The following is a 19207-nucleotide window of genomic DNA, read 5'->3' as shown; positions in this document are numbered from 1 at the left end:
TTCTCCTGTTCTCTCCCTGCCACCCTGGATCAGTCCTCCCCACCCTCCAATCAAGACCTTTCTCCCCCGGAGACCTGGGACCACTCTTAACTCCCTCGATGGGCCGGCAAAGGGCTAACACATGGCAGCGGGAGTAGGGAAGGGGCAAGACGGTCCGCCCACGCTTGTCCGATGTAACTTGAACACAGATCACTTGGGGAGAGAATCAAACACCAGATTCTGACTTGGTAGATCCCGGGTGGGACGGGGAGTCTGCCGTTCTAACAAGCTCCCAGGTGATGCGAAGCCGCTAGGTGGGGGACTGGCCCACTGATTGGTTGGGGAAAGGAGGCGCGTGGGAGCCCAGGTGCAGGGGGCATCATCGGGGATATAAGATGGCGGGGGGGGGTGTGGCACCCGGGCGTTACCAGGGGGGTGATGGGAGCAGCCATGGACCTGAGCTGTGGGGTCTTCATCTGCTTTCTGCTCTTGGGAGGCACGGAGCTATGCTACTCGCAGACCATTTGGAGCCGTGAGACCAGCTCCCCGTTGCCCTCTAGGCCCCCCGTGGTGGTGGAGTGTCTGGAGGCCCAGCTGGTGGTCACTGTCAGCAAAGACCTTTTCGGTACTGGGAAGCTCGTCCGGCCTGCAGACCTCACCCTGGGTCCGGAGAACTGTGAGCCCCTGGTCTCCGCGGACATGGAGGATGTGGTCAGGTTTGAGGTCGGGCTGCATGAGTGTGGCAATAGGGTGCAGGTGAGACTTGGCCCCCTTGGTGGCTGTGGGGAGTGTGGACATAGGGCCAGGGAGGGCGGGGACTGGGCTGGAGCCCTCTGGCTTGCTGGGGGCGGGGAGCCGCTGAGGCTTAAAGTTTGGGATCGGTGGGTGGGCTGAAAGTGCTCGCCTCTAGTGACGGGAGGCAGGTAGGTGGGGTGGAGGCCAGAGACGGCCGTGCACTTGGGGCCAGACGGGGCATCCCCCACTCTGATTCCTGAGAGTCCCTGAACCCCTGGAAGGCATCCAGGAGAGATGTGGCTTTGAGGGAGAGAGCAAAGGGCTTCTTGATCACCTCTGGGTTAAGGAACCTGGGGCACAAACTGGGCCCCTGGGGGTAGCCGCATGAAGTGGGGACGCTTAATGTGGGAGGCAGGTAGGAGCTAAGTAACTCAGGCCCAAGGAGGGGCTTCCAGCGAGGCAGGGCTGGACTGGACGCAGGACCCCTAGCTGGTCCACGATTCCCTGGACCCCTTCCTGCCACCCCCCAGTCCTGGCCTCTTCTCTGTCCTGGGCTCTTGCCCCCCAGGCCTTGGACTCAGCTTGGCTAGGGCGTGGGCAAGCCCAGTAAGTACCGGAGGCCTCCTGGGGCTCTGATCTTCTACGCTGCCCTCCCATTCCGACCCCAGGGCTTGCCCTGAAGCTTCCTGGCTCTTGTTTCCCCAGGAAAAGCCCAGAGAACCCCAGGGGTTATTTGAGGAATTATTCTAATTGAGTAACTCCCAAACCTTGGGCATTAAAACCATCGGAGGAGCATTTAAAAACCCCAATTCCCATCTCCTGTGCTACACCAGAGCAGCAGCCAGCCTCCGGGTGGCTCCAATACGCACCACCTGGTCACACCTTTTTCCAGGGTGGGGTCCCACATTCCTGCCAGATTATCCCTCGGGGCCACAGCAGTAGTTGGTTTGATGCCCTGAAATTCTGAACTGGGCAGACCACAAATGACGCTGCCGGTCCATCCGGGGCCCCAACTAACAGAAAGCGAAGAGTCTCCCCTACCGACTGCGTGGTTTGGGCAGGTCCCCTGGCGGTGGTGGGGGGAGGCTTGGAGGATGTCCGTACCGGCAGCACCTGCCTGAGCTCTTCCTGCTTCAAACCACCGCTGACCCAGTTTCCCCTTCTGTGATGGGGGTATGAGAAGTCAGAAAAGGCAGGGCAATTGGAGTCTTCACGGCTGTGGCCGTGAATTAAAAACTCCTGGAACTTTCTGGGTTCTTCAAGATGTCTTTCTTGGCCCCAGGCCTTCCCCGCCAGCCTTCCACCCCCAAAAGGAAACGGTGTTGAGATGGGGATGGCAGCCTGGGACGGGAGCCCGTGCCCGAGACCGCTGGCCGGTGGGCACCGTTTGGGTCTGACATAGCCCATCCAAACCCCTTGGGGTGGCATCATAATTTTGGGGTTGGGAGGCGGTAAATGGAGGTTCAAGGGTGGGACCTGGTTCAGGCTTTCCCATGAGTCCGCAGGAAGGTGGGCTTGGAGGCCAGGACCTGGGCTCTCCCCACCTCCCCTGGGCTGTGCTCCCAGCACCCTCTTACCGTGTGGTGAGCCGGTGATGCTGGTGGGGTTAACCCCTCCCGTTCCGTTCAGGTGACCGACAGCGCTCTGGTGTACACCACCTTCCTGCTCCACAGCCCCCGCCCTGTGGGAAAGCTGTCCATCCTGAGGACTAACCGTGCCGAGATTCCCATCGAGTGCCACTATCCCAGGTGAGTGTGGGCCAGGGCCCTTCCCATCATCGGCGTCTGGCAGCCTGACTGCGAAGGGCCTAAGTCAGTCCTTAGGTTGAGGTCCCTGCCCTCTGCCCCAGGAGGGGGCGGTGAGCCTGCGGAGTCCACCTGGAGCCTCTGAAATGCGGCCGGGTTGCCGCCCCCTCTTGGAAGCTGCAGGGCTGCCCAGCCCAGGGCCATCTTAAAGTTCAAAGTTGGAAGTTCAGGGAAAAAAACTCCGTGCAGGGGCACCTGGGTAGCTCAGTGGGTTAAACCCTCTGCCTTCGGCTCAGGTCATGATCTCAGGGTCCTGGGATGAAGCCCCCGCATCGCATCGGGCTCTCTGTTCAGCAGGGAACCTGCTTCCTCTCTTTCTGCCTGCCTCTCTGCCTACTTGTGATCTGTCAAATGAAATATTAAAACAAAACAAAACCCCACACAGGGGGTGGTTCAAGGTTTGGGTGATCACAGCCCACTGGCTTCCCCCAACACCTGCATTCAGGTGAGGGAAATCCATCAAGCCTTAACAGGGAGGGCTCGATGCCTCAGACCCAAAATCTGAGCCTCCGGGGTTAACCCTGATCAGCCGATCTGGGTTTAGAGGCCCAACTCCGAACTCAGGTGTATCGCATTTTCATGCCTCAGCTGCGGTGGCCTCACACATTGCAGGTGTGGAGTTCGGAGGGCCGAGGGGTGGGCTCAGACTTCTGTGTCTGTTCCGTGGCCTTGGACTCGCTGCCTGGGTGGGCCCCAGCTGAGGACTCTGCCGTGAGGTAGAAACGAGAGACACGCCCCCACTCCATGGAAGCCGGATGGGGTGGGCGCGGGACCGGGGTGGACGGCTGCTCTTCTCCACAGGCACAGGAACGTGAGCAGCCAGGCCATCCTGCCCACCTGGGTGCCCTTTAGGACCACGATGCTCTCAGAGGAGAAGCTGGTTTTCTCCCTCCGCCTGATGGAGGGTAAGCAGGGAGAGCCAGCAGGGAGGGGGGTTGGCAGAGAGGCCTCTGGTGGTCTCACCCCGGACTGTGTGCCTTTCAGAGGACTGGGGCTCTGAGAAGCGGTCCCCCACCTTCCAGCTGGGAGACGTAGCCTACCTCCAGGCCGAAGTCCACACTGGTAGCCACGTGCCACTGCGACTGTTTGTGGACCACTGCGTGGCCACGCTGACACCGGACCGGAGTGTCTCCCCTCGTCACACCATCGTGGACTTCCACGGGTGAGGGCCGGGCCACCTCCCTAGGGAGCCTTTAGAGCAACCTGATCTCTACCATCTTCCTCAGCACCTGACTCCTGTCCCTTCTCTTCAAAGCTGTCTTGTGGATGGTCTCTCTGATGCCTCTTCGTCCTTCAAAGAGCCCAGACCCAGGCCAGAGACACTGCAGTTTACAGTGGACATGTTCCACTTTGCTAATGACTCCAGAAACATGGTAATGAACCTTCAAAAAATAACTGTGGGGGGGGGGGCGCAGTTGGCTGGTTCAGTCAGTAGAGCATGTGACTCTTGATCTCAGTGCTGTAAATTCAAGCCCCATGCCGGGTGTGGCGCCTGCTCTGGGGGCGGGGACTTGGAATAAGATTGGGTCACAGGGCAGCCTGACCAGCCTTACTGACTGTGGGTCATCACCTACCTCCTTTAGCAAGGACTTGATAGCTCTGTCCCTGTCCCTGTTCCAAAACTCTGAATTCTGCAGATAAAGTTGTGGGCTCTAGTGAGATCTTCAAGGAAGAATGGGTGGTGGAAACCCATGAAAGGTGGAGAGAATCTGGGGTCTTAGAAACAGAACAAACCAGGGGAGGAGCTGATGGCTCAGATGAAGTGAGGACCACCCACTGTGGCATTTGGGGGCCAGGTCACTAACCTAGTTTTTGCCAGGGTGCATAGGGCCGGAAGCCAGATGGAAGGGTTGAGAAAAACAGGTGTCAGCCTTCCTGGAGTTTTCTGGAAGGGCAAGGAAAGCAGATACGAATTTCTTTTCTTACAGTAGTCTCTCGAACTTGATCATCAACTAGACTAGTGACTTCTTGAAACTGGAGTGCATCAGCAGCATCTGGGGGGGGGGGTTCCTGAAATACATTGGGCCCCATCCCTAGGACTTGGTTCTGTGTTCCTAACACATCTCCAGGTGTTGCTGATGTTGCTGCTCTGGGAACCAACCACCCTTTGAACTGCTAAGCTAGAAAGCCCAGCCTGAAACTTGGGGGGTAGAGGGGGAGGGAGCTAAAGTGTGGACTGCTTCTGATGGCTGGGGCAGGAAGCACAGGTAGGGCTGGTCTCTAGCCAGAAAGTGCTGGTAAAATTTTACAAATAAAAATCAAGTAGATCTTAGTTTCCTGAGCTAGGAGCAGGGGATGCAAATTTGGAATTGCTAGTCAGGAAGTGATTGGAGCAGGGATTTTTTTTTCCCCCCTAAATTCTGGCTCTGTACTAAGTACCTGGAAAGGTCATATAATCCTGTATCTTCACTGACTTGCAGTAAGGACTAGCATCCCTTTTCTAATTTATAATGGAAATCCTCATGTGATGAAAGAATCTTACAGCAAATACCTATACACCTATCATCTAGATTTCTACCATTAGACTAGTGAATGAATGACTGTAAAATATTCTTTCACTTGGAAATGATCAAACACTACTTAAGCTCCTAGGGGACTCTAATATGAAGCTGGGGTTACAAACCACTAAACCAAAGGCTCGTATGGCTGAGGGGCATTAAGGGATGAACACAGTGAATTTGTAGAGGACACTGAAACTGCCCCCCCCACCCTGCCCCAGTTCTGTCCTGAGAACAGGAAGTTGGATACAGATGGGTTAACAGGAAGGGTGTGAATCAAGGCTATTGGGGAGATGCCCAGAAGCTCCTGATGGGTTGGGTGGGGCTGGGGATCAAGGGCAGATTGTCCTGATCAAGGGTCCTGATCCCCCAGATCAGTGACCTTGTATGTCCTACGGGAGAGGACCCTAGTTGGGGTAGGGAGTGCACCTGACTTCAGAGGTGTCCTAGTGGGGGGGAGAAAGGGGATAAGGTTTCATGTGGGTGGTGGTCAGCACAGGTGCAACCTGAGCTGGTATCTGCATCTCTAGGGATTTGGGGGCGAGGGGAGGGGCAGGGCACCAGAGACCAGAGGATGATGCTGATCGATGGAAGGTAGCCTGAGTTCTGGGAAGATTCTCCCAATAGGTGGGGTGGTTTGGCTGACTGTGTCGCAGGCACAGAAGTAAACCTTGATTCAAGAGGAGCAGAGAACCATTTCAGAGTCCTAGGCCTCAGTTAACATCAAATGTGCTAGGAAGAAGCTTGAAGATAAAAGCAGTGGTTTCCTGAAATAGGGATATTTTTTTTTTTTTTTTTTTTTAAAGATCTTGTTTGTTTGAGAGATCAAGGAAGAAACAGGCTCCCTGCTGAGCAGAGAGCCCGATGCAGGGCTCAATTCCAGGACTCTGGGATCATGACCTGAGGCTTTAACCCACTGAGCCACCCAGGCACCTCTGAAGTAAGGATTCTAAGGGACCCAAGAGCCCTCTGCTGGGGCAGATAGAAAGCTGGTGGCCTGGGGTGCCTGGCTGGCTCACTTGGTGGGATGTAGGACTCTTGACCTTGGGGTTGAATTCTAAGCCTCATGTTGGGTGTAGAGTTCACTTTAAAAGTTTAAAAAATAATAATTAAAAAAGCCGGAGGCTAAAAGTACATCCTCCCTTTTGTTCAAATTCCTGAAGTGGCTTCCCTGCTGGCGTGCTCAGCCACTAGGTGGTGGCCAAGGTTTGTGGCTCTGCAGAAGACTTCAGAGAAGGTGGTAGAACTTCTGTGCCCTTGGGTTGGCAGAGGGGTGCCAAGACACTACCTGGAGGATGAAGGGGGGAAACCTCTGCCTGGGGATGCCTCTGCCAAGATTTTATCTTATTTTTATTCCCTGATCCCACCCAGGTCATAGGGCAGTAAGTGATTGGATGGAATTTGGGGAAGAAGGTTGTGTGTATAAAGCTGGTGGGTTGCAATCTAGAATCTGATCAGCTATTTGCTCAAATCTGGACAGCTTCTCCTCTGACTCTCTACTCCTGTCTCTAAAATAACCAGTAACTCTGGGGGGAGTTCCAAAGCACAGACTTCCTCAAGTTACTGGTGCAGCTTAGAATTCCACAAGAAACCACTCTCTTGCCTCTAGATCTATATCACGTGCCATCTGAAGGTCACTCTGGCAGACCGAGTCCCGGACCAGCTAAACAAAGCCTGTTCCTTTATCAAGTCCAGCAGGAGGTGAGGGATAGACTGAGACATGGGGGTGGAAAGCCTGAGTGGCCTCCCTGGGGTCTGTTCCCCTTTTATGTACATCAGCAGCTCGCTGCTTCCTGAGGGCAACTTCCTTTCTCCCCCTGCTCAGGTGGTCCCCCGTAGAAGGCACTGCTGACATCTGTCGCTGTTGTAACAAAGGCAGCTGTGGCCTTCCAGGCCGTTCCAGGAGGCTGTCCCGTCTAGAGAGAAGGGGACGCAAGTCTGCTTCCCAAACCCGAAATCGCAGGCATGGTAGGTGTTAGGACCCCTCTGAGGCTCTTACCTTCCCCTCTGTCTAGGGTACATGCTGTCCCGGCAGGGGGACATTCCTCCTTGGTGCCCCACGTAAGGCTCCTCATTGCTGGGGGGAAGGCTGATCTGGGCTTCCTTACATAGAAACCTTGGGGGGCTTATGGGTGGCTCAACCCCCACCCCAGCATCAGCCAGGGGTTCGGAGTAGGGTATGATCTGCAGTGTGGGGAGATAGCACAGCTTTTAGAGGAAAACCTAGTTTGATCTGCTGAAACAGCAAAACCCTCAATCTGACCCTGCTTTGGGACTAAGGTGACCCTTAGGTGTCCTGTGTCTTTCAGTGACCGAAGAAGCGGAGATCACCGTGGGGCCTCTGATCTTCTTGGGAAAGGCTGGTGATCCTGGGGCGGAGGGGTCCACGTCCCCTCACGCCTCTGTGATGCTGGGCTTGGGCCTGGCCACGGTGCTCTCCCTGACTCTGGCTACCCTCGTCCTGGTCCTTTCCCGGAGGCGCCGCGCTGCTTCCCGCTCTGTGATTTGCCCTGTGTCTGTTCCCCAATAAAAGAAGAAAGTGAGCTCTGGGGTGTGCTGTGGTGATGTCATAGAGGGGGGAGGGGGGCAGACGGGAGAACAGTGCCGTGGGCTCAAGTAGCACCCTTCAGCAAGGACTGCTGTGTCTGGCGTGGGCCGGTCTGTCCGCAGCGGAGAGGCCGGACTGGGTGGTGAAGGCAAGATTGCTTCTCCCTGGCTTTGGGCAACAGGGCCTTCCTGGGAGCGGGGCTCCCCTTCCCAGGTGACCATCATCCTGTGGTTCCAAGGAGGTCAAGATGTCAGCTACTGGGGACAAAAGCAGGGCGGTGGGCCTTGCCAGCCCGGCTTTTGAGCTAGCAGAGGGCCCGGTGTGTCTCTGGATCCCGTGCACCCGAGATGGGGTTGGGGTGGGGCAGAATGGACAGAGTCAGCTTCTCTAGGGACAGCAGGCTGGAGACCCAGAGGTGACCGAGTCCAGGGCAGTGGTCTGGACAGTGGTCCGCTTGGGCCCGAGCCTGCCATAGGGGAGCATGTCTGGGAGGTAGGGTGAATGGGAGTGGGCTGTGGGCAAGTCCTCTCCTCTGAGGTAGGGTCCTCAGATGGCCTGAGCCCTGCCTGAAGCTTCCTGTCACTGTGGGGAGCTGCTTTCCCCTCCTAGGCCCCAGGGGTGCCCGAGCAGCTTGTGGACCCCTCTCCAGGGCAGGAGGCGGGGGATCCTCTTCCTCTGACAGCTGTGGCCCTTAACTGGCTCCAACCTTACCCCAGACCCCAACTCCTTCTCCTGATGGGGTCAAGGGCCCCCTGACTTGAAGATCCCAGCCTTGTCAGTACCTTCTGTGAGTCTGAGGCTCGTTGGCAAAATGGGACTGGTATCTGTTGCACAGGCTTATTGGACATAAATGTACTGGAACCAAAAGGAGCTTAATTGTGCCTCTGGGATAGTTCTGTCTTTGCAGTCTGGGGCCGGGCTGAGGGCCGGGGCTCGGATGTGTTGGCAGAGGCCTAGAGACCGGTTTTGAGTACATCCAGGGCATGCTGGGATGGCTCAGTTAAGGGTTTGCCTTCGGCTCAGGTCATGATCTTGGAGTCTTGGGATGGAGCCCCACATCAGATTCTCAGCTCCGTGGGGAGCCTGTTTCTCCCTCGGCCACTTCCCCTGCCTGTGCTCTCACTCTGTCAGTTTTTTTTTTTTTTTTTTTAAGATTTTATTTGTCAGAGAGACGGAGAGAGAGCAAGCACAGGCAGACAGAATGGCAGGCAGAGACAGAGGGAGAAGCAAGCTCCCTGCCGAGCAAGGAGCCCGATGTGGGACTCGATCCCAGGACGCTGGGATCATGACCTGAGCCGAAGGCAGCTGCTTAACCAACTGAGCCACCCAGGCGTCCCTCTCTGTCAGATCTTTAAGGTACCTTCAGAACAAGGTTTTGTGATTCTGGGTCTGCCTTGGTTCTGGTTCTTGCCCCTCTAAGTGTGGGGTGTGAACATTCAGCGTCACCGGGCGATTAGTGGGAAGGCGGAACCTGGGGCCCCATCCCCAGATGGAATCTACATGTAAAAATCTCCAGGTGATTCGGGTGTGTTAAAGTGCAGGGGGGCAGGGGGGGGTTGCATCAGGAAGGAATCCTACCCCACACTCTCCCCCGCCCTTACCCCAAGCAGATCTGGGTGTGCTATGGGAGGGAGGTAGGAGGGGGGGCTTCCCGGAGCTGGTGATCCTGGAGCAAATCCATGAAGAACCAGCAGGTCCTGGCTGGACAAAATGGGAGAGGTGGGTGCGGAGGCAGGAGAGGAAGGGTGAATACTTTCTCGTGGAAGAACGGACAGCCTGGATGCCTGTAAGGGGGGGGGGGGAGGGAGGCCTCCTAAAAAATGAGTCACAGCGTGAGAAGCCCCCGAATGGACAGTTCACATCAAGAAGACTCTGGAACGGGGCACCTGGGGGGCTCAGTGGGTTAAAGCCTCTGCCTTCGGCTCAGGTCATGATCCCAGGGTCCTGGGATCGAGCCCCGCATCGGGCTCTCAGCCTCGTAAGGACCCTGCTTCCTCCTTTCTCTCTCTGCCTGCCTCTCTGCCTGCTTGTGATGTCTGTCTGTCACATACATAAAATCTTAAAGAGACTCAGGAACAGCAGAACATGGCCTGGAGGCAGAGAAGCAGCCTGGCTCTTTGCCCCTGCTGGCCCGGCGTGGCAGGTCCCTTCGTATGTGAGACACACTATTCAGAGGCTGAGTGAGGAGGGTGCTTGATGGCCTCCTGGTTCACACAGCAGGATTCAGGGCACGGTGGGGGATTGGGCCTGTGTCCCATCCGACCGGGCTCCACTCCTCACCCAGCCGGTTTCCTCCCACTTAGCATCACTGCGTTTCAGACGGAGTTCTCCAGCCTTCCGGGCTCTGGGGAGGAGCAATGTGGTACTTGGCGTCCCATGAAGGGACTCCGGACGTGTATCCCCGACGTGTGCTTCTCAGCCTTCAGCGCAAGATCGGCCACATGCCCATGGAGAGCCAACAGCTTAAGAGAAATTTTTGCCCCTCCCTTAGCTACCTAAGAGGTATTAAAATTTGAGCGGGAGGGTAGGGGGGTTAGTGTCTTTCCCAGAATGGGAGTTTTTTTTTTTTTCTTTTTAAGATTTTATTTATTTGACAGAGAAATCACAAGTATATGGAGAGGCAGGCAGAGAGAGAGAGAGGGAAGCAGGCTCCACACCGAGCAGAGAGCCCGATGCGGGACTCGATCCCAGGACCCCGAGATCACGACCCGAGCCAAAGGCAGCGGCTTAACCCACTGAGCCACCCAGGCGCCCCAGAATGGGAGTTTTTACCAGAAATTTTATCTGAGTGACCCATCAGTGAGTGTATGTGGGGCAAGGTGTGGGGGGCAAACTTTTTTTAAGATTTTGTCAGAGTGCCCAAGCAGGGGGAGCGTCAGGCTGAGGGAAAAGCAGGCTCCCTGCTGAGCAAGGAGCCTGAGGCAGGACTCGATCCCAAGACCCCAGGATCATGACCTAAGCCAAAGGCAGACACTTAGCTGACTGAGCCATGCAGGGCCCCCAAACCTCTGTGATTCTTACCCTGTGAATTGCCTTACCCTGCCCACCCCCTTCCTTAGCTCAGAGGTCCTGTATACTCCATGTCACCTTGGTCTTGGGGATCGCCGCATATCGGAGCGCTTCCTTCCTACAAAATGCAATCTGATTTTTCTCCCGTTCATCTCCTGTTAACCTATAATTTACCCACGTCGGTTTGCACGCTGGGATGTCAATCGGCAGCAGGCTGAGCAAATGACATCAGGCGGAATGGCTTCCGAAAACGGGACTGTGGGAGACATAGGCAGGGTGTTTTTTAGTTTAGACCTAAGATGATTAGATGAGGAAACTTTGCCCTCCTATACAGGGTGGGTATAACGTGACTTGACGCATGCGCCTGAAGGAAACACACCGGAGGCATACCTTGTGCTTTATGTAAATGAGGCTGGGTGGAGATTTTAGTGCTCTAACGCGGTCGGTAAAGGTGATTGTGGGTGGGTCCAGAGGTCACCGCCCCATGAGCCGTCTGCACGGAATAGAGTCAGGTTTCCCTCAAAAACATCTGGATGGTGGGACCTCTGGGTGGCTCAGTGGGTTAAAGCCTCTCCCTCCGGCTCAGGTCATTATCCCAGGGTGCTGGGATCGAGCCCCGCATGGGGCGGGAAGCCTCTTCTCCCTCTCCCACTTCCCCTGCTTGTGTTCCCTCTCTATGTCTCTCTGTCAAAAAACCTTAAAAAAAAAAAAAAAAAAAAAAGGTCAGGTTGGTCTGGGCCTGGGGGAGGTCTGGTCTGGGCAGCTGCCATCACCCCATCACCCCATCACCCCCCCGAGGGGTGGTTTCGGGTTTCATTTGCCTGAGCTCAGAAATAAACCAAAAGAAGGGCCCAGTAGAGTGTGGGGGGAAGTGTAAGACAAAGTTGAGTTTGAGCAGGTGCACAGTGAAAGGTCAGGTCTTGGGGTCTAACTGGTGACAAAATTCTTAGACCAGCCAGATTTGAGACCTTTTGGAGACAAGAGAATTTTCACTCCCCGTGCCCCAACCCCCCCAGCCAGCATGTGTTGGGACAGAAGGGTTCCATAAGCTTCCAGGACATAATGCCGAGGGGACTGTCCCTGGGACAACCACCCATCCATTATCTGCCCTCCTGTTTCTGGGGCTTGCAACATCCTGGGAACTCTCATTCAACTTCTGCTGTCCTCAGAATGAACAGGAAGTGGCTGTATCTGGTGGCGGGGGAGGAAGTGTGACTAGAATGTGACCCCGGATGTCAGCCCCAGCCAGTTCTAGACAGGCCTCTGCTAGGGGCGAAGCTGGCCTCGGGGCAGGGCAGGGCCGGAGAGGCCACCTCCAGCGGTGAAGGCAGAGGGCCCTGCCTTGCAGTCTGTGGGGGAAGTCTGGGAAAGTGCAGAAAATAGCCAGCCCCTGAGGGTTGTCTGGATTTCCATTGCTTATAACCACTGTTGCCCTGATGTTTGGGGCAGCTTCCTACCTCACACATCCTGTGGCTCATTCCTTCCTGGTTTTCAAACTTTGCCTTTGGGCTTCCCAGTAGCCAGGGGGAAAAAGGACAGGAGGTTGCTAAAAGGGACCAGGCTGGGCAGGGTGGGTACAAATCATGATTGCACAAATACAAAATGAAAACGTGTCCAAGGTCCATTAACTCCTTTTGTTTTGTTTTAAAGATTTATTTACTTGATAGAGATCACAAGTAGGCAGAGAGGCAGGCAGAGAGAGAGAGGGACACGCAGGCTCCCCGCCGAGCAGAGAGCCCGATGCGGGGCTGGATCCCAAGACCCTGAGACCATGACTGGAGCCAAAGGCAGAGGCTCCCCCCCTCCCACCCCAGTAACTCCTTTTTTGAGGGAAACCACAAGATGTGAAAACCAGTTCAAAGGAGAATCCGAAAACTTACATAAAGATAATCAGGAATGTAGAAATGAATTTGCTGATAGATGCAAACTTGGTTTCCTCCAAAGGGCAGAAATCAATTGCATCTTCACAGAGGGGCTGGGAATCCTTTGCAATCATTTGCATTACTACCGGCTTTCTGCAATATACAGAATACCTTAGGGGTGCCTGGGTGGCTCCACGGGTTAAGAGGCTGCCTTTGGCTCGGATGTGATATTGGGGTCCTGGGATCGAACCTTGAGTTGGGGTCCCTGCAGAGCAGAGTCTGCTTCTCCTTATCCCTCTCCCTCCCCACTCCTCCTGCCTCCCCATCCGTGCTCTCTCTCTATAATCTTTAAAGGGAAAAAAAAAAATGTAAAAGAGTAGGCAAGGCAGGCCTTTGTAGACTCAGATAATCTGGAAGGTTGCTAGAGGACATCAAGTCGTCTTTTTGCCCATGTCTAAGACTCACACTTTTGCCTGATGGGTGTTAGATATATCAGGCATTTTTAGCAAGAGATTCTAAGCAGTCCTAGGGTCTAATGGAAGCTTTGGGGGGGAGGCTGGACACCACCAGAAAGAGGACTCTGTCTCTCAGTTTGGGGGGGGGGGCTCTTTCCCTCAGCCTTTAGGAAATCTGGCTTGTCCACACAACACCCTGAGCCCTTGAGCAACTCCGGCTCCCAAACCAGAATACCAGAGTATTAACTTACAATGAGAACCACTGCAGCGGAGGGCAGAGGTCGAGTGAGATTGCCCAGTGTTAAAACAAACTTCTCGGATGAATTAGCTGAGTACATCCGTTCTTTCAGACTCTGCAGCAAGGGAACCAGCAAAAAGGACCAGCCAGTTCAAAACACGTTCCAAGGGGCCAGGACGGACATAAGATAATGCTTTTAGGGGACTTCACTCCTGGGGCTGCAAAGTCATCATGCCTTTGTTGGCTGTGTAGGTCACACCTGAGGCCTGAGCGGGCACGGTTGCCCAGAGATGCCAGGTGCTGTCTATTAATCAGAAATAATGAGCCAGGCAGCTGTGGCTTCTAATCAGACAATCCCCCCCCCTAGTGTCAGATGGAAACCAATTAGCCGAGGCACCAAGCAACAAAATTCTGCCTTTCCAAGCAAAACATCAGAAAGTGCTCGAGCCCCTTAGCGGAGAGGCCGGGCCCCCGCGTCTAGCCTTTTCCCACATTTACGTTGATCTTTTCTTGTTCCCCGGGTGAACTGGGGGCCGGTTCCAGGATTGGAACCTTCGGAAGCAGTAAACCCTGGCCCCTGGAGTGGAGTCTGAGGACTTTCTGGGGAAGAAAAAAAAATTAAGTTTCTTTGGCTACCATCTCTCCCCATTCTGTGGCCAAGAGCCACATTCTTTCTCGGGCCACGTCATTCGCAGTTGCTAGGGAGCCTTCGGAGGCCTATGGGCGATGGCACAAGCTCCAGTCTTTGAGACATGAAAAACAGCAATGACAACAAGAAAGCTCCCCTTCTGGGCAGACGGTTTTGTTAGGACAGAGAGCCAATGCCAGGAATGTGGCAGCTCCTCTCCTAGGAGCACTCTGCCTGGCATCCCTAACCTTCCCTTCTGTAGTGTGTGTGTGTGTGTGTGTGTATGGATGGGGGGAGGGGCACGCTCATATTTTTCAAGCCAAGCACACAAACAGGTGCACACTCTCTACGCTCTCTAAGCTCCTTCTTTTACTTAACAATAGCTCTTGGCAACCGTTCTATTAGCTCCTGTGACTCTTCCTCATTCTTCCAACTAATGTTCCAAGGTCATTTAACCATCCCCCTACTGCTTCCGGTCCTTTGCCACGGACATTGGTTTAAAGTTCAGTCTGCAAGTGGCCAATCCCGGATTCCCTCCTTTCTGGCTCCCCTCGGACATCCCGCTGCAGCCTCAGAACGCAGCACACTCACTCCCCGGGACCTAAAAATTTAAAGTCCGTGCCCTTTCTCCCTCCCCCGCCACATTCTTCCTCTTGCTGTTGCCCTATTTCGCTTCTTTTCACGACCCAAACTCTTTATTTTTCCCAAATAAAAATAGTCTTTCTTTTCAGGTTATAAAAAAGGAAACTATTCTTTGGGACACACTCAAATGATGCAAGAAGAGGACAAAGAAATTGAAAGTCACCTGCTCTCCTGCTCATCAGACGTGACTGTGTTGGCTAGTGTCCTTCCTGGCACATCCGGTCACGGGCGACCTTACGTAAGCAGCCTCATTCTGCACATGCCGGTACAGCCTCTTCCGCCCCCTGCCCTGATGTGTGCCACACAAAGGTGGTTCTTGGAAGAGCGGGCTGCACTCACGGACTGTACAACCTTCCCAGCCACAGACCTCTAAGTGCATCTACATGCTCGAGCCCATGATTCTTGTGGAAACCAGTCCAGTCCCCAGTGGCCTTCCTGTGGCAAAGCTGGAGGCTTGGGGGCATTTCCTGAAGACTGCAAGATATGACAGAGCCCAGAACTGGGAGGCAGGGGTCCTGGGTTCTGGAATAGGCACCCCTCCCAGCAGACTACCTTGTTGGGCCTCTCAGAAGTGTCTATCACACTGGGGGCCGCCTTTGTGGGACATTCTTCTTGATTCTCTGCCACCACGCTCACGCCGGGCTCCCCCCACAGTCCAGCCTGCTTTCTGGACACTTCTAGCTCTCCTCTGTTCTTCAAAAGTCAGTGTTCCTTAGCCCTGGACTCACCTTTTCTTATCTTCCGTGGTCTTTCCAGGTGATCTCCATCACATTGTCTGTGACTCCCGAATCCCTATCTCTACCCAGATGTCTAGATTTGCTTGCCTCCCTACCGTACACCCAACTTGTTGACTGAAACTCCCCTCTCCCCCCTTTAAAAAAATATTTATTTATTTGACAGAGATCACACGTAGGCAGACAGGCAGGCAGAGGGGGAAGAGGGGGAGGAGAGAAGCAGGCTTCCTGCTGAGCAGAAAGCCCGCCGCTTGATCCCAGGACTCGGGGCTCGATCCCAGGACCCTGGGATCATGACCTGAGCTGAAGGCAGAAGCTTAACCCGCTGAGCCACCCAGGCGCCCCTCCTCTCCCCTTTTCTTGCCTGCGCCACCTCATGGGAACACACTCCACGCACCCAGCCTTCCCGGCTCTGTCCTACTTCCTGCTTCTGGGAAACTTCTCTACCTTGGCCTTGTCCCTGGCTCCCATACTGGTCCCAACCTTTTCAGGGTGGGAAGGCTTTTCTAATGCTTCAGACCGTTTCTTCTGTTCCACCCTCCCCACCCCCACCATGCCCCAAAGAGGCCAGTCATATTGGGCTGCTCAAGTCTGGGCTTAGACACGACCAGCTCTGCCAGTTGCTAGCTCTGCGACCTTAGACACATCGCTTAAACTGTCTCAGTGTCCCCATCTTTAAAATGAGGATAACGAGAGGGCGCCTGGCTGGCTCATTCAGTACAGTGTGTGACTCCTGATCTCAAGGTTGTGAGTTCAAGGCCCACGTGGGGCGTGGAGCCTACCTAAAAAAAAAAAAGAGGATGATGTTAGTACCTACCTCATGGAGAGGATTTACTATGAGATGATGCATGTTTAGTGCTTGCCACATACTAGGTGCTTTGGAAATGTAGATGGTTTGGGCTCAGAATACGGAGATTCTGAGAGAAAGGAAATGTCCCCCTTCTAACCTGTAGCCACTGCTGTCACCTAGTGTAAGTCACAGCTAGAAAGTCACCCTTCAGTTCTAGAAAGAGGGCTGGCATCATGGGGGAGAATCTGACTTTGGTGCCTCCCCAGACTCAAGGCTTATATCCTCAAAGTCGGGTCCTGGGTCATGAAGAGTGCTGGCCTAGGGTCCCAGAAGTGGGCCTGCCACAGGCACTCCTTCCCCCATTTCACTGACTTTGGGTGGATTAGTCCCCTTCTCTGGCTTCCTTTTCTTTCTTTCTTTCTTTTTTTTTTAAAAGCTTTTATTTATTTGACAAATCACAAGTAGGCAGAGAGGGAGGAAGAGAAAGAGGAGGAAGAAGCAGGCTCCATATGAGGCAGAGAGCCCGATGCGGGGCTCGATCCCAGAACCCTGGGATCAGGACCCTAGCCAAAGGCAGAGGCTTTAACCCACTGAGCCACCCAGGTGCCCCATTTTTTCCCCGCTTTTCTATAAAATAAAGTTTTGAACTGAGTGATGGGGGTAGGGGTGGAAGGAGAGGTCTCTTCCTTAAATCCCTGATGAAATCTGAGTGACATTATATTATGTAAAGATACTCAACTTTAGTCCAAGATTCAAAGAACTCCAAACTCCCTGAAACTGTGTGCAAGACTGTATGTGTGACCTGTATGTACACGGGTGTGAACATTTCTGTCTGAACATATTTTGGGAATAGCTTTCTTTAGCTCTGTAAAGGAGGTCTGTGATCCCAGAAGAATAGTCACCATCCTGGTTCAGGCCTTCTATCTGGACTACAGCAACAGCCTCCAAATTGGTCTCCCCACTCCTTTCTCTGTCCTTTAAACCTATCCTCTACCTACCACACACGGTATCCTTCTAAACTGCAGTGCTGGCTGTCATTCCCTTGCTTGAATCTTCCTATTGGCTCCAGTTGCCTAAATTCCTTGCATGGGCATTTAAAGACAATCATGATCTCACCCAGCCAGCTCCCCACACTCATATCCTGGTGCATTCTAATCTATTTTCTCTGTCCTCAGCCCCTCTGTGTCCTCTCCTGCCCTGGCCACAGGGAACGTTTCTCTGCTTCCTGAATGCGTCAAGCACTTTCACAACTCTCTTCCTTTGCAGGAACGTCCCTGTACTCCATCTGACAAATCCTGTATGTGCCTCAAAATCCAACTCAGGCGTCCGACCCCTTTGTGATGTCTCCCTGACACCGCGCCCCCCCAAATTAACCACACCCTTTGTGCTCCAGCTCTTGTGCTTAAACACATTTATCCCCCTGAACTGTGATTACGTGTTTGAGTGTCTGTCTCCCCAAGTAGAGATGAAGCTCTCCAAGGAGAGAAACCAAGTTTCTGACTCATGTTTTAATCCCCAGTGCCCAGCACAGGGCCTGGCACCACGTATGTACGGTAAAGACTATCTAAAATGAGTCAATAAGTTAATGAAGGAAGTCAGTGAGTGAGCAGACTAAGAAGGAAGAATGCATACACCTGAACAGGTGCGTGTTGGGTTGGGTCCCGCCCCGCCCCCCACGGAACTACATTTCCCAGAAGGCCGCGCGTCCTGCGCACGCGCACCCGAGCGCTAGGAAGCTGCGACGCCGAGTTTCACTCTGGCTACCTCCTCAGAGTCGGAGCTTCAGTCGGAGCCGTGCCCAGGCCGAACCCGAGCTGTAGCCCGAGCGCGGCGGTGCCCTCCGCCTGCCCCCTCGCCTTCCTCAGCTTCGGTGAGAGGGGCGGGCAGGCCACCTGCCTGTCGTCAGGGCTGGGGTCCCGGGGACGCGGGGGAGACGGAGCCGAGCTGGGACCGGAAGGGGGCGGGCGTGGGAGTGAGGGCGGGCTGGGCCGGGCCGGGGACGAGCCCCGGGGTGAGGTCCGGGGGGATTGGGAGGACCCGCCGCGGCGCTGGGGCAGCAGGAGGCGGGAGCTGGGGAAATCGGACGCGCTGGCAGCTTGGGACAGGGCTGGGTGCGAGGGTGGACGCCGGGTGGAAGGCGAAGGGCTGGAAGGGGGAGGGGCGCAGACCCTGGGAGTTTGGGGCGGTCGCGAGGAGGGCACCCCTTTTCCCACAGGGCGGGGGTCGAGGGCGGTAGGGATATTGCCACCGAGCTGCGTGGTTCGCGGTATGGGTTCTGCTGGGCTCTGCCTCCGGGTGGACGCCTCGCTAGAGCCCGGGGCTGGACTTCGGAAGAGTTTGCCCCCGAACTCCGCTTCCCTCGCCTCAAGTAGGGGTCGCCCCGCCAGGAAACTCCTGTTTCTTGGGGCCCTGGGTTAGCTTTTGAGGGGTGCATAATGTATGTTGAAGAGGGTTTAGAAGACGCTCTTTTCTGAAGCCGCCCTTTCGTGGGTCCCCCCCGCCCCCCAACTCCCCTCCAGCCAGCTGCTCTCCTCCACACTGGTTCCACTTCCCTAAGTGCCGGTAACAATGGAAATAGTGTGTGCACAGGCGCTTGGACCGTTAAGAATTAACTCGGAATATTTCTGCCTGCCATCCTGACTCGTCAATAGAGTTCTTTTAAGGCGGACTTTCTGGGAGCCAAAGTCAGGCTTTACCATCGTGCTCACGATAACGAGGTCTCCTGCTCATGCGCTGTGTGACCTTGGGCCAACTTTTACCCTCTCTGGTGTGCTCATTATCCTGGATACTTAACACTGTAAGCTGGCTTATTCTGAAGTCTGTTTACGCCTTCCCGTGAAAGAGCTGAGGTGTTCGTTTTTTTTGTTGTTGTTTTTTTTCCTCTCTGTCTCCTTGATTATTGAGCAGATAGAGAGGGAGACTGTTGGTTGTACCTTCTGCCCTGCCCAGGCTGTTGGAAAATAAATCCGGTGGTTTCCAGGCCCCAGCCGCGGCGCACAGACCCAACATCTGTGCATTCGTTTTCACTGACTGCCGTTTCTCAATTTAAAACCCGATCATCTTTTTCCTTGTTGGCAGAGGTGCCCTGGAATTCGCCTGGCCGAGTCCCCAAGGCTTTCCGATTTGCTCAGTTTCTGTGGTTGGCGTTTTCTGTCAAGATGGGAACTCAAACAAGTCACTCCTCCTAAGGATCTAGTGTCTTCGTCGAGAAGAGACAGTTGGTGCCGGCCCTCCCGAGAGAAAAGGTAAGAGCCACGGGGACGTCTCATTGCTGGCTTCTGGGT

At 54.6% G+C, this 19207-nt stretch overlaps 2 protein-coding genes across 4 annotated transcripts in view; both read left to right on the top strand.

The window, feature by feature from the left end:
• Positions 1-429: 429 nt before the first annotated feature.
• ZP3 (zona pellucida glycoprotein 3) lies at positions 430-7547 on the top strand. 2 transcript variants are annotated; one of them, XM_059155284.1, is made up of 8 exons: positions 430-735; positions 2344-2462; positions 3321-3424; positions 3504-3681; positions 3775-3892; positions 6627-6718; positions 6843-6985; positions 7327-7547. In XM_059155284.1, the coding sequence occupies exons 1-8, from the start codon at positions 430-432 to the stop codon at positions 7545-7547; spliced, it is 1281 nt and encodes a 426-aa protein (XP_059011267.1). The 2 variants fall into 2 exon arrangements, with proteins under 2 accessions (XP_059011267.1, XP_059011266.1); XM_059155283.1 differs by lacking the exon at positions 430-735 and adding an exon at positions 1880-2090.
• A 10089-nt stretch (positions 7548-17636) lies between these two features.
• Positions 17637-19207, top strand: part of DTX2 (deltex E3 ubiquitin ligase 2) — a 36695-nt gene continuing 35124 nt past the window's right edge. Inside the window, exons 1-2 of one of the 2 annotated variants that reach the window (XM_059155775.1) lie at positions 17637-17793; positions 19002-19168. The gene's annotated coding sequence lies outside the window, so the exon portion shown is untranslated. Of the gene's footprint in view, positions 17794-17941; positions 18035-19001; positions 19169-19207 lie in introns of those variants that run through there. The other variant, XM_059155776.1, reaches the window with a different exon arrangement.

This window comes from Mustela lutreola, chromosome 17 (assembly GCF_030435805.1).
Source record: "Mustela lutreola isolate mMusLut2 chromosome 17, mMusLut2.pri, whole genome shotgun sequence".
NCBI classification, from domain to species: Eukaryota; Metazoa; Chordata; class Mammalia; order Carnivora; family Mustelidae; genus Mustela; species Mustela lutreola.
The sequence above is the reverse complement of the archived record's forward strand: the minus strand, read 5'-3'. Positions and strand labels throughout refer to the sequence as shown.